Source organism: Coregonus clupeaformis, unplaced genomic scaffold (assembly GCF_020615455.1).
Source record: "Coregonus clupeaformis isolate EN_2021a unplaced genomic scaffold, ASM2061545v1 scaf0105, whole genome shotgun sequence".
Lineage (NCBI taxonomy): Eukaryota > Metazoa > Chordata > Actinopteri > Salmoniformes > Salmonidae > Coregonus > Coregonus clupeaformis.
Window position 1 is genome coordinate 691,777 of NW_025533560.1, and position 14,639 is coordinate 706,415.

At 47.0% G+C, this 14,639-nt stretch overlaps 2 protein-coding genes across 3 annotated transcripts in view; one reads left to right on the forward strand and one right to left on the reverse strand.

Annotated features, from left to right (window-relative positions):
• Window positions 1-4,160: 4,160 nt before the first annotated feature.
• Window positions 4,161-8,488, forward strand: LOC121580545. Its single transcript, XM_045213357.1, has 6 exons — window positions 4,161-4,211; window positions 5,952-6,095; window positions 6,413-6,491; window positions 6,733-6,936; window positions 7,256-7,332; window positions 7,708-8,488. Exons 1-6 carry the CDS (start codon window positions 4,161-4,163, stop codon window positions 8,209-8,211), a joined length of 1,059 nt encoding a protein of 352 aa, XP_045069292.1. The 3' UTR covers window positions 8,212-8,488.
• Window positions 8,489-9,518: 1,030 nt separating this feature from the next.
• The window catches only part of LOC121580544 (far upstream element-binding protein 1), a 36,224-nt gene continuing 31,103 nt past the window's right edge, over window positions 9,519-14,639 (reverse strand). For both annotated transcript variants that reach the window (XM_041895483.2, XM_041895482.2), the window contains exons 16-17: window positions 13,265-13,440; window positions 9,519-9,963 (exon numbers count right to left, since the gene is read on the reverse strand). In XM_041895483.2, coding sequence (XP_041751417.2) covers window positions 9,955-9,963; window positions 13,265-13,440 — 185 coding nt within the window. In that variant the 3' untranslated portion in view covers window positions 9,519-9,954. The remainder of the gene's footprint in view (window positions 9,964-13,264; window positions 13,441-14,639) is intronic.

Genomic DNA, 14,639 nt, shown 5'->3' on the forward strand with positions numbered 1-14,639 from the left:
ATTTAACTGTTGACAGCCCCTCTCTCTGCGCACTCGAGAAAGGAATTAAGGAGAGATGGGAGGAGATGCAAACGCACAGTGTTGAGAGATTATGTAGCTAAAAAGGTAAATGTGTAAAAAAAAAAAAAATTAATCCCTATTACTAGGCTATTCAAAATCAAATTAACTATAATTGCAGGTCAACTGAATTTGTTTAATTTGAGTATAGGCTTGACCAATTATGTACCAAAGACCTCAAATAAGTTTTTTTGTTTCATGGTTTTTCCGCCGTGGGTAATAAGCGATAGTTGTACAACAGCACAATCTTTATTTGTAAAATCAGGTTATGTTTTCGGGCATGGGCTCATATATAGGCCTATGGTTATGCATAAGATCTAATATGTATATGGGTGTTTTGAATTAAATCATCACCTTTAGAACGCAGCATAAGCTTTGAAACAACATCCACAACAACTATGTTTTCCACTCAGTTTCAAACTGTTAAAACGTATTTTCTTCAAATTGATCAATCGCATTGAAGTGAGTTTTTTTTAAAAAAGCACACTGTTTTGATAAGTGTTTGTGATTTTTTTTCAATTTCATTCGCATTGACTTCAGAGTGGTTAGAGGGACAACAGCGCGGGGCCACGTCCTCCGGGATTGTCATGTCCTTGTCAGGACTGATGATACGGCAGTGGTGGCCAACCACCAGGGGCATCCATCATTCCTCAACTCCACAGCCAACGCTATCATTCTGTGGAGCGGAAAACCCACCTACGCGCAACCCATGTCCCCCCGGGGCATGCCAAATGTAGGCGCAGACTTATTGTCCAGATGGAATCCCCTTTATGGAGATTGGAAACTCCACCCCCGAGTAGTGGAGGGAGTCTGGGAGAAATACGGACAGGCATCCATAGTAGATCTCCTCTCATAGCAAGAAAAAAAAAATACAAAAACGCCCACTGTTCTTCATCAGGTTACGCTCTCCTAGGGCGGGTTTTTACCAAGTTAACCCTATCGCCTAACCCCACCTTTATGCCTAAGGTCAGTAGGACTTCAGGTCGAAGCAATTACTCTTTATCCCGCATTTTTCTCTTATGTAGCAGGTTTAAAATAAACAGACCGGACTAATAGGCATGCAATGGATTATGGTAATTGTAGTTTATTATTCCCACGTTTTCTGCGCTGTGTAGAATATCGGCCTGTTGGAAACTACAACCCCTACTACGTCGCACAGTTCGGACTTCATCCGATTTATCTCTACAGAAACTGCACAATGTGCACATTGAGCTCACAAAAAAATACTAAATGTTATTCAAATAATTAAACTGAGGTCAGTCAATTAGTAGTTTAATAAAAACCGTAAAAAATAAAAAAAACTTCTGTAAAACTTTTTTTTTTTTTATACTGAAAATGAAAGCGACCTCTACTTAGACATTTGTTCTGTTTGGGACTTTATGAACATGACCCTGGTTTCATTATCTAACCCTCTCGGATCAGGTGCTGTACTTCCTGAAGGATATCTTTGACCTGGAGAAGGTGCATTACTGCAGTGTGAAGACTAGCGGAGGCCATGTTCGATCTCCACCACAGGTCGGACCTGCTGCTGGTCTACCTGAGGGCCACGCCCATTCCTCGTCCACCTCCCCCCCAGCCCGACTCCCTCAGTCACCTCATCCCCCCCAGCCCGAATCCCTCAGTCACCCCCCCCAGCCCAACTCCTTCAGTCACCTCACCCACCCCCAGCCCAACTCTTCAGTCACCTCACCCCACCCCCCAGCCCGACTCCCTCAGTCACCTCACCCCCCCAGCCCGACTCCCTCAGTCACCTCATCCCCCCCCCAGCCCGACTCCCTCAGTCACCTCATCCCCCCCAGCCCGACTCCTCAGTCACCTCACCCCCCCCAGCCCAACTCCTTCAGTCACCTCACCCCACCCCCAGCCCAACTCCTTCAGTCACCTCACCCCACCCCCCCCAGCCCGACTCCCTCAGTCACCTCACCCCACCCCCCCAGCCCGACTCCCTCAGTCACCTCACCCCCCAGCCCGACTCCCTCAGTCACCTCATCCCCCCCAGCCCGACTCCCTCAGTCACCTCATCCCCCCCCAGCCCGACTCCCTCAGTCACCTCACCCCCCCAGCCCGACTCCTCAGTCACCTCATCCCCCCCAGCCCGACTCCTTCAGTCACCTCACCTCCCCCCAGCCCGACTCCTTCAGTCACCTCACCTCCCCCCAGCCCAACTCCTTCAGTCACCTCACCCCACCCCCAGCCTGAATCCCTCTGTCACCTCCCCCCAACCCGACTCCCTCAGTCACCACCCCCCAGCCCAACTCCTTCTGTCACCTCACCCCCTCCAGCCCGACTCCCTCAGTCACCTCACCCCTCCCCAGCCCGACTCCTTCAGTCACCTCCCCCCAGCCCACAACTGGTTTTATCCTTCTCAGATCTAGACAGTGAGGCATTTGAAGAAACTCAAAGGAGCAGATAACACCATGGCTAAATTGTGTTCCAACTTTATTACTATTACTTGACAGGGCAACAAAGATTCAGAACAGTCAAAAAAAAAAAAGATGCATTCGATCACATTAAAACCTTTTCATTTGTTTACCTATAAAGGCATGCTCCATATTTCTCCCTTCTACACCACCCAACCTGCCCTCAAACCCTCAAACGTGTGCATCTCACACACAGAGGGTTAATACACAGCAACGTTATGGAGAGAATATGCTAGAGCAAAAATCACTAGCAAGAGGACATATGGGTTTCTAATGAATGAAGAAGAAAAACAAGAACTAAAAAGGAAGCTCTCCAATTTACTGCCAAAAGGGTTGAAGGAGACTGACATTTGAAAGTCAAAAACACAACAGCACTTCCTGGTTATTTCTCATCCAACCATCTCTCTCTCAAGCACAACTAAGCAACAATCCCTAGCTATCATGACTAGGGGCTCAAGTAATACATGATATAGGGAACATGGTGCCATTTGGGATGCAGTGATGAAGGGACAGAGAATCATCATGAAGAGAAATGTGAAAAACAACCCACCAGGTCTGGTCATCAGAAAACTAGCATGTCATTTAAAAAAAGAACTTATACGTTTTAAAAAGAGATTGCTATACAACAACAACAACAAAAAGACATCCCTAACAAACAGCAGCATGGTAAATTTAGCAAACCACAGAATTCCCCCCCATTTCATTGCATTGCTTTGTTTTAGTTAAGTTTACCTTAATCTGGAGTTCTCTCTCCCTCTCTCAAATGGTCACCTACACCCTCGATCACCAGACAGACTCAAAAGGGTGTGACGCCTCTCTCGGTAGTTTCCTCTACAGGTCAACTAAGCCCAGCCTGGCTGGGGGGGGGGGGGCTGTTCCTTTTCCTCAATCTAGAACATACTAGATGTAGAATCAGATCTAGAATGTGGAACCTCTGTCTTCCAACAGCACCTGGGTGAGAGGTGGAGGGAGGCAGGCAGGCAGCAGGGGGTTTATAAAAAGAGAACACCGTAACAGCACTGCATCATGGGGCATTATATTATACAATAGATCATGAAATCTTTGCATCACACCAATGATCAAGTCAGTTCAACAGCATGAGCATCATATATATACGATTATGGCGTCATGTACTTTCATAACTTGTAGACGTGTATTCAAAACAGGGCTAGCTTTCTGACAAGTTGCACTTACAATGCAGTTTGTTATATTATAGTTGTGTTAAAGTAGCCTGTTTGTGCTAACATGCTACTCCTAGCCACCCCTAGTCATACCAAGGAGTGGCAAGGAGTTGAATGATAGCTAAACAGATTGGTACCCAGGCTAGAGCTCAATGCTTCAGACAGTCACACTGCGGAGACTTACCATTATAAATAGGGCTTACCATGGGGGGAGACTATGCTACACATATACCTTCAATAAACAACAAATTATCATCAGAGAAAAAACTATAACTAAAGCAACATGTAGGGGAAAAATAGCAAATTGTACTAGGATAAGTCAGGTGGGAAAAGCCATCATAAAGCACATTGCATTGGCTAAGAGGAAAACATGTTTTGCTGCTCCTAAACTGTTGTACCATGCAAGTCATTCATCACCATCACATTATCATCTTTATAGTGTATGAACAAATGACTGTTGACATCACCACAAATCCTACCTGGCTTATTAAGATCCTTGAGCATGTTACTAGACAGGTATGCTAGGCAGGTAGACTTTATCAGGTACGTTCAGGTGAGCAATTGATAATATCTGGGTGTATATAAAATGTATGTATGACAGGTCAGGTGTTTTCCCTTACCTGTGTGACTCACTGCCAGCAGCAGAACCTAAGGGTCAAGGTCTGGGGTGACAGTGACACTGCAAAGATCACACAGATGATATTGCACCGTACGCCATCATACAACACTCATTCAGTTCAAAAACAGCCTTCGTTCAGTCACGCTACAAGAATGGCATGTCATATCGGAGATGTATCAAATCAAATGGAATATCTGCATCACTTTCAGAATACGAAGCACTTGTAGAACAACCAACAGCATTGAAACAACTTCAACATGCTACTATGAGAAAACGAGAACATTGACTGAATCACACCGTCACCGCAGTGAAAATATGCATTTCTAATAGCAACTTACATTTTGACTATCGAATAGCATTTATTTTTCAAATAATGCATCAATAATTACCATCTCTATATTCTGGCTAAACAGAAGTATTTATATAACCAAGAACTAAGGAATTATATCAATCCTACATGATAAAGAGCTGCACAAAGCAGTTTGCCAATAGTACGTCCTAACGCTGACAGGGTATTACGCTTCAGTTCAGAGTTCAAACAGAACAGTCCGAACCGGTATTATAGTACAACACATTCCTACGTACAGTCCAGATAGAACACAAAACTACAATTCAATATACTCTAAATGCACAGTCAACGAAACAGTCCAAATTGTCAAGAATTGCAAGTTTAGTTCAGGAATGACAGAAATCCAATGTACTGTACTTTCTATCCCAGAACTTGATACTTACCCAGTATTTAAGGGAAAAAAATTGCAATTTTTACAGAAACACTCAAGTTTAGTATGTTTGGCAATCAGCCAAAGAAAACACATTGACAGCGAGACAACTGGGTTTGTTATAGGTCACAGCAGTCGTGCTCAGTCACTGGGTTTGTTATAGGTCACAGCAGTCGTGCTCAGTCACTGGGTTTGTTATATAGTCACAGCAGTCGTGCTCAGTCACTGGGTTTGTTATATAGTCACAGCAGTAGTGCTCAGTCACTGGGTTTGTTATAGGTCACAGCAGTCGTGCTCAGTCACTGGGTTTGTTATAGGTCACAGCAGTCGTGCTCAGTCACTGGGTTTGTTATATAGTCACAGCAGTCGTGCTCAGTCACTGGGTTTGTTATATAGTCACAGCAGTAGTGCTCAGTCACTGGGTTTGTTATAGGTCACAGCAGTCGTGCTCAGTCACTGGGTTTGTTATATAGTCACAGCAGTCGTGCTCAGTCACTGGGTTTGTTATATAGTCACAGCAGTAGTGCTCAGTGACTGGGTTTGTTATAGAGTCACAGCAGTCGTGCTCAGTCACTGGGTTTGTTATATAGTCACAGCAGTAGTGCTCAGTCACTGGGTTTGTTATATAGTCACAGCAGTCGTGCTCAGTCACTGGGTTTGTTATATAGTCATAGCAGTATTGCAGTAGTGCTCAGTCACTGGGTTTGTTATATAGTCACAGCAGTCGTGCTCAGTCACTGGGTTTGTTATATAGTCACAGCAGTAGTGCTCAGTCACTGGGTTTGTTATATAGTCACAGCAGTAGTGCTCAGTCACTGGGTTTGTTATAGAGTCACAGCAGTCGTGCTCAGTCACTGGGTTTGTTATAGAGTCACAGCAGTAGTGCTCAGTCACTGGGTTTGTTATAGAGTCACAGCAGTCGTGCTCAGTCACTGGGTTTGTTATATAGTCATAGCAGTACTGCAGTAGTGCTCAGTCACTGGGTTTGTTATATAGTCACAACAGTCGTGCTCAGTCACTGGGTTTGTTATATAGTCACAGCAGTCGTGCTCAGTCACTGGGTTTGTTATATAGTCACAGCAGTCGTGCTCAGTCACTGGTTTTGTTATATAGTCACAGCAGTCGTGCTCAGTCACTGGGTTTGTTATATAGTCACAGCAGTAGTGCTCAGACACTGGGTTTGTTATAGGTCACAGCAGTCGTGCTCAGTCACTGGGTTTGTTATAGTCACAGCAGTCGTGCTCAGTCACTGGGTTTGTTATATAGTCACAGCAGTAGTGCTCAGTCACTGGGTTTGTTATATAGTCACAGCAGTCGTATTCAGTCACTGGGTTTGTTATATAGTCATAGCAGTTTTGCAGTAGTGCTCAGTCACTGGTTTTGTTATATAGTCACAGCAGTAGTGCTCAGTCACTGGGTTTGTTATATAGTCACAGCAGTAGTGCTCAGTCACTGGGTTTGTCATATAGTCACAGCAGTAGTGCTCAGTCACTGGGTTTGTTATATAGTCACAGCAGTCGTGCTCAGACACTGGGTTTGTTATAGGTCACAGCAGTCGTGCTCAGTCACTGGGTTTGTTATATAGTCACAGCAGTCGTGCTCAGTCACTGGGTTTGTTATATAGTCACAGCAGTAGTGCTCAGTCACTGGGTTTGTTATATAGTCACAGCAGTCGTGCTCAGTCACTGGGTTTGTTATATAGTCATAGCAGTATTGCAGTAGTGCTCAGTCACTGGGTTTGTTATATAGTCACAGCAGTCGTGCTCAGTCACTGGGTTTGTTATATAGTCACAGCAGTAGTGCTCAGTCACTGGGTTTGTTATATAGTCACAGCAGTCGTGCTCAGTCACTGGGTTTGTTATATAGTCACAGCAGTAGTGCTCAGTCACTGGGTTTGTTATATAGTCACAGCAGTCGTGCTCAGTCACTGGGTTTGTTATATAGTCACAGCAGTCGTGCTCAGTCACTGGGTTTGTTATATAGTCATAGCAGTCATATTCAGTCACTGGTTTTGTTATATAGTCATAGCAGTCATATTCAGTCACTGGTTTTGTTATATAGTCATAGCAGTATTGCAGTAGTGCTCAGTCACTGGGTTTGTTATAGGTCACAGCAGTCGTGCTCAGTCACTGGGTTTGTTATATAGTCACAGCAGTCGTGCTCAGTCACTGGGTTTGTTATATAGTCACAGCAGTCGTGCTCAGTCACTGGGTTTGTTATATAGTCATAGCAGTCATATTCAGTCACTGGTTTTGTTATATAGTCATAGCAGTATTGCAGTAGTGCTCAGTCACTGGGTTTGTTATATAGTCACAGCAGTCGTGCTCAGTCACTGGGTTTGTTATATAGTCATAGCAGTATTGCAGTAGTGCTCAGTCACTGGGTTTGTTATATCGTCACAGCAGTCGTGCTCAGTCACTGGGTTTGTTATAGAGTCACAGCAGTCGTGCTCAGTCACTGGGTTTGTTATAGAGTCACAGCAGTCGTGCTCAGTCACTGGGTTTGTTATAGAGTCACAGCAGTCGTGCTCAGTCACTGGGTTTGTTATAGAGTCACAGCAGTCGTGCTCAGTCACTGGGTTTGTTATATAGTCATAGCAGTATTGCAGTAGTGCTCAGTCACTGGGTTTGTTATATAGTCACAGCAGTCGTGCTCAGTCACTGGGTTTGTTATATAGTCATAGCAGTATTGCAGTAGTGCTCAGTCACTGGGTTTGTTATATAGTCACAGCAGTAGTGCTCAGTCACTGGGTTTGTTATATAGTCACAGCAGTAGTGCTCAGTCACTGGGTTTGTCATATAGTCACAGCAGTAGTGCTCAGTCACTGGGTTTGTTATATAGTCACAGCAGTCGTGCTCAGTCACTGGGTTTGTTATATAGTCACAGCAGTAGTGCTCAGTCACTGGGTTTGTTATATAGTCACAGCAGTCGTGCTCAGTCACTGGGTTTGTTATAGAGTCACAGCAGTCGTGCTCAGTCACTGGGTTTGTAATATAGTCACAGCAGTCGTGCTCAGTCACTGGGTTTGTTATATAGTCACAGCAGTCGTACTCAGTCACTGGGTTTGTTATATAGTCACAGCAGTCGTGCTCAGTCACTGGGTTTGTTATATAGTCACAGCAGTCGTGCTCAGTCACTGGGTTTGTTATAGAGTCACAGCAGTAGTGCTCAGTCACTGGGTTTGTAATAGTCACAGTATTGTACTTCCAGAGTAGGAGGTCAACTGTTGGCACCAGACAACCCCTCGGTCCTACAAACATCCTACGTTCTTACTTTGGCTAAACAACTAACACAACAATGCATGGGCAGAGCAAATTTAAATATGACTTTTGCATTTCACGTTTTTTATAGTATAAAAAATAGTTCAGTAAAGGCCAGCAAATGTACACATTTGGGGGGGAGAAACGTTTGAATGCAGTGCATGTTTCAATACAGCAGAACAGAACACACCAGTTACCTGTCCTGGAAGAGACAGAGGGATCAGAAAAAATACACTAATAATAAAAACTAATGCAACATTTCTGCAGTGAGAGACATTTTCTGAGGAACAGTTTTAGATTTAAAAATATATATACACTTGCTTTGCTTACCGCTTGTCTAAGCTTGGCTGTGAGGGAGGAAGTAGCTCTCATTATAAAAAACAATGCAGCACACCAAGGCTGTGTTTACACAGGAAGCCCAAATCTAATATTTCCACTAATTGGTCTTTTGCCTAATCACATCAGATCTTTTTTCAGTGCTGATCCAAATTGGTCAAAAGACCAGTTAGTGGAGAAAGGAAAAACAAATCTGAAATTGGGCTGCCTGTTTAAACACCGCCTTAGTTACCTAAGTCAGTTCTGGTTGCGCGTCAAAATGGCTCCCCATCCCCAATATAGTGCACTACTTTCTGACCAGAGCCATAGGGAGCCCAGTGCACTGTAACGGGAATAGGGTGCCATTAGGAACGCAGCCAGTCAGCACTCCAGGCAAGATTAAAAATCAGTTGAGTTTAACAGAGATGCCGGGACACTGCAGGTAACGAGACATCTAGATCAGAACGTTAAGCCATCACCTCTACTAGTCCTACCTTACAGTATAAGGGACACCTGCCTGGTCATATGGTACAGGCAGAGCAGTGGAGACAGAAAAACAACGACTAATAATAATATATATAAATGACAGTCAAGACGGGGGTAATAATTCAAAATTGGTCCTAGAACAGAACCTTGGGGAACACCGAAACTGGACACCCCCCCCCGTCAAAGACAGGCAGAGCAATGAACACACATCTAAATAAAACATTGTACTGTTACCAGGAGCTGTGTAGACCGTTGGAGAGAGACAGGATAACATCTTTCAGGCAGTCAGCAAAATCATTTTGACAGTCAAAGGAGAGCGAGAACGGGGGGTGCCTGCATGGCGTATTTTTTTAAAAATATATATATATATAGATTTTCCATTGTGCCATTATGGTCAAAACATTTTTTTAAGTTGAGTTCATATTTAGTCATATCTATTACCAACCCAACTTACCAACACAGGAGGTTTCACTTTAGTTTATTGCAAAACACAGGCATATTATTTAAAAAATTGAGCTGATTTCACAAGGTAGACGACTAGCTAGAGATAACAGGAGAACGAGCCACACAGCATGACAGAGATGAATAGATAGCTACAGGGGGGGCTGGAATGACCATATTACCTCAATAAAAACAAAGAAACAAACCGTTCATTTACAAGAAAATCAACAAGAAAGAAAATAGATAAATAGCATAAGGATGTGGTGGTGTTTGTGTCGCGTCTCCGGATAGACTTTGCTGTCGTCACATCTACTGTGAAACACTTTTTTTTATTTTTTAAACCAACCAACCAAAAAGGGGGAAATTAAGATCTTCAAGGCGTCATCTCCAAAAACATTTAACAAGGGGTTTGTTTGTTTTTCCACAATGTAGCATTTACTTTATGTCCACTTCACATTACTGGCCCTGTGCAGAAGAAATACATAGAACATACAGGCCATGTTAACAGCAGAACAAATAGACGCTGCTTCTCTCTCCAGGTGTGTGTGTGTGTGTGTGTGTGTGTGTGTGTGTGTGTGTGTGTGTGTGTGTGTGTGTGTGTGTATATATATAAACTACAGTTCAAACGTTTGGGGTCACATAGAAATGTCCTTGTTTTTGGGAAAAAACTAATTTTTTTTGTCCATTAAGATAACATCAAATTGATCAGAAATACATTATAAACACCAGTCTCAACGTCAACAGTGAAGAGGCGACTCCGGGATGCCGACCTTCTAGGCAGAGTTGCAAAGAAAAAGCCATATCTGAGACTGGCCAATAAAAAGAAAAGATTAAGATGGGCAGTCTGAGATATGGCTTTTTCTTTGCAACTCTGCCTAGAAGGTCAGCATCCCGGAGTCGCCTCTTCACTGTTGACGTTGAGACTGGTGTTTTGTGGGTACTATTTAATGAAGCTGCCAGTTGAGGACCTGTGAGGCGTCTGTTTCTCAAACTAGACACTAATGTATTTGTCCTCTTGCTCAGTTGTGCACCGGGCCTCCCACTCCTCTTTCTATTCTGGTTAGAGCCAGTTTGCGCTGTTCTGTGAAGGGAGTAGTACACAGCGTTGTACGAGATCTTCAGTTTCTTGGCAATTTCATTTCTCAGAACAAGAATAGACTGACGAGTTTCAGAAGAAAGTTATTTGTTTTTGACCATTTTGAGCCTGTAATCGAACCCACAATTGCTGATGCTCCAGATACTCAACTAGTCTCAAGAAGGCCAGTTTTATTGCTTCTTTAATCAGCACAACAGCTTTCAGCTGTGCTAACATAATTGCAAAAGGGTTTTCTAATGATCAATTAGCCTTTTAAAATGATAAACTTGGATTAGCAAACACATCGTGCCATTGGAACACAGGACTGATGGTTGCTGATAATGGGCCTCTGTACGCCTATGTAGATATTCCATTTTTTTTTTATCTGCAGTTTCCAGCTACAATAGCCATTTACAACATTAACAATGTCTACACTGTATTTCTGATCAACTTGATGTTATTTTAAAATGGACAACAAAAAAAAAAAGCTTTTCTTTCGAAAAAACAAGGACATTTCTAAGTGACTCCAAACTTTGAACAGTAGTGTGTATATAATATTAACCCTGTTTAAAAAGGAAGGAAGAGTAGCGTTAGTTTCTTCTCAGCTACACCGACTCCACCGCTCCCCTAGAGGGAAGAGGCTTAGCACAGCTGATGAGATGACAGATACAAGGCTTTATAAAAAGACACAGCAGGGGATATTAGGGTTAATTGTCACAGCGACAGCATCAAAAATACCTCTGACAAATTAACGGTCGGTACAGGAAACAGAAATGGATAGTTGAGAAGTCGAACGAGGGGGGTGAGAGGGAACCCGGGGTACAGGTGGACAGGGGGGTGGGAGAGGGGAACCCGGGGGTACAGGTGGACAGGGGGGGGGGGGAGAGGGAACCCGGGGGTACAGGTGGACGGGGGGTGGGAGAGGGGAACCCGGGGGTACAGGTGGACAGGGGGGGTGGGAGAGGGGAACCCGGGGGTACAGGTGGACAGGGGGGTGGGAGAGGGAACCCGGGGGTACAGGTGGACAGGGGGGTGGGAGAGGGGAACCCGGGGGTACAGGTGGACAGGGGGGGTGAGAGGGAACCCGGGGGTACAGGTGGACAGGGGGGGGGGAGAGGGGAACCCGGGGGTACAGGTGGACAGGGGGTGGGAGAGGGAACCCGGGGGTACAGGTGGACAGGGGGGTGGGAGAGGGGAACCCGGGGTACAGGTGGACAGGGGGGGGGGGAGAGGGAACCCGGGGGTACAGGTGGACGGGGGGGGGGGAGAGGGGAACCCGGGGGGTACAGGTGGACAGGGGGTGGGAGAGGGGAACCCGGGGTACAGGTGGACAGGGGGTGGGAGAGGGAACCCGGGGGTACAGGTGGACAGGGGGGTGGGAGAGGGGAACCCGGGGGTACAGGTGGACAGGGGGTGAGAGGGAACCCGGGGTACAGGTGGACAGGGGGGTGGGAGAGGGGAACCCGGGGGTACAGGTGGACAGGGGGGAGGGGAACCCGGGGGTACAGGTGGACAGGGGGGTGAGAGGGAACCCGGGGGTACAGGTGGACAGGGGGGTGAGGAGGAGAGGGAACCCCGGGGGTACAGGTGGACAGGGGGGTGGGAGGGGGGAGAGGGAACCCGGGGGTACAGGTGGACAGGGGGGAGGGGGAGAGGGAACCCGGGGGTACAGGTGGACAGGGGGGTGAGAGGGAACCCGGGGGTACAGGTGGACAAGGGGGGAGAGGGAACCCGGGGGTACAGGTGGACGGGGGGTGAGAGGGAACCCGGGGGTACAGGTGGACGGGGGGTGAGAGGGAACCCGGGGGTACAGGTGGATGGGGGGGAGAGGGAACCCGGGGGTACAGGTGGACAGGGGGGAGAGGGAACCCGGGGGTACAGGTGGACAGGGGGTGGGAGGGGGAGAGGGAACCCGGGGGTACAGGTGGACAGGGGGGTGGGAGGGGGAGAGGGAACCCGGGGGTACAGGTGGACAGGGGGTGGGAGGGGGAGAGGGAACCCGGGGTACAGGTGGACAGGGGGGTGGGAGAGGGGAACCCGGGGGTACAGGTGGACAGGGGGTGGGAGAGGGAACCCGGGGGTACAGGTGGACAGGGGGGTGGGAGAGGGGAACCCGGGGGTACAGGTGGACAGGGGGGGTGGGAGAGGGGAACCCGGGGGTACAGGTGGACAGGGGGGTGAGAGGGGGAGAGGGGAACCCGGGGTACAGGTGGACAGGGGGGTGAGAGGGGGAGAGGGGAACCCGGGGGTACAGGTGGACGGGGGTGAGAGGGAACCCGGGGTACAGGTGGACGGGGGGAGAGGGAACCCGGGGGGTACAGGTGGACGGGGGGAGAGGGAACCCGGGGGTACAGGTGGACGGGGGGGACGGGGGGGGACAGAGGGAACCCGGGGTACAGGTGGACAGGGGGTGGGAGGGGGAGAGGGAACCCGGGGGTACAGGTGGACGGGGACGGGGGGGGAGAGGGAACCCGGGGGTACAGGTGGACGGGGGGAGAGGGAACCCGGGGGTACAGGTGGACGGGGGAGAGGGAACCCGGGGGTACAGGTGGACAGGGGGGTGGGAGGGGGAGAGGGAACCCGGGGGTACAGGTGGACGGGGGGAGAGGGAACCCGGGGGTACAGGTGGACGGGGGGGGAGAGGGAACCCGGGGGTACAGGTGGACAGGGGAGGCCTTACTGGAGGCGTACCTGAGGTGCTTGTGGCTGTGCCCCCATGGCCTGTGGGCTTCCCTGTCCGTAGTATGCAGCCTGCTGGCGGTAGTACTCCGCCCAGGCAGCACTGTAGTCTGGCTGACCACCCGGCTGACCACCTGGCTGACCACCTGGCTGACCACCTGGCGCTGCCGCCTGGGGGGCTGCTTGACCTGGGGGGGGAGGGGGTAACAGCAATAACACTAATTCAATATGATTTAAGGGCATGAATGACAAGGTCAATGTTGCCTAAGCTAAGTCATCCATATAACGATGGAAACGGCAACAATAAGATGTCTATTATACTACTAGCCGATGTGATTAGAACCTGTGTAACGCAGGGCAACCAATGTAGAATACTTATCGTTACTAGTGAGATTCCAGTAACCAATCATATTATACTGTGATGTTTTTTTATTTTATTACAAAATCACCTGTCAGAAGAAGGTGCATGAGGAGCGGTTTATTATGAGCCAATCAAAACTCCATATTCTATCTTAGTCCCTCATCTAACCTTGTGTTAAAAAGGAGCTAGAACGGAACGTGAAGAGCTACCGCCATTCTACGGAACAAAAACGGTGTTTCAAATCGTTGAGAGAAGTTGTATAAAACTAAACAAAAAAAAAAAGAGAAAACCGGATATTAACACTCACGTATCAGGACCAGATATTAACACTCACGTATCAGGTCAGGGTTTGTTTTTATATGGATTCAGTTCCACCAAGGATGTCGAGCCGCCCGAACCCAGGACATCCGTAAGAAGATTTGCATGCTTAGATTTATGTTCCTTTTCCTTGGAGGACACTGAATTTGCACTGCCATACTACGGTTAGGTAGAATTCTTTGTTGCATGGCATCATAGCGCCATACATTGCAGTGGGACTGACATAAGCACATACCACATTAAACACCTTAGGGTTTATTGATATGCACAGTCACAGTCACTTGTTCGATTCAAGTATGAAAAAAATAAAAATGTATGCACTCACTAACTGTAAGTCGCTCTGGATAAGAGCATCTGCTAAATGACTAAAATGTAAATGTGAAAAATGCAACCAAATTGGACCAGATGAGATCGTTTTACTCCCACAAGGCAGATGAATAGTTGAAGCAGCTGAACTAGTTTTAGAGGAAAACGATACTGGAGGAGAGGTTTGAGAAACACAACAAAAATATAAAACATGTAAATTGTTGATCCCATGTTTCATAAACTGAAATAAAAAGAAAGATCACAGAAATGTTCCATACGCACAAAAAGCTGATGTCTCTCAAATGCTGTGCAGAAATGTGATTCCATCCCTGTTAGTGAGCATTTCTCCTTTGCCAAGATAATCCATCCACCTGACAGGTGTGGCATATCAAGAAGCTGATT

Bases quoted from the DNA above. Each gene is read 5' to 3' on its own strand.
- LOC121580545 (XM_045213357.1), top strand. From the start codon at position 4,161: ATGTTACTAGACAGGTATGCTAGGCAGGTAGACTTTATCAGGTACGTT. The intron at 4,212-5,951 runs GTGAGCAATTGA...ATATAGTCATAG, and splicing joins ACTTTATCAGGTACGTTCAG to CAGTACTGCAGTAGTGCTCA. The intron at 6,492-6,732 runs GTTTGTTATATA...CTCAGTCACTGG, and splicing joins CAGTAGTGCTCAGTCACTGG to GTTTGTTATATAGTCACAGC.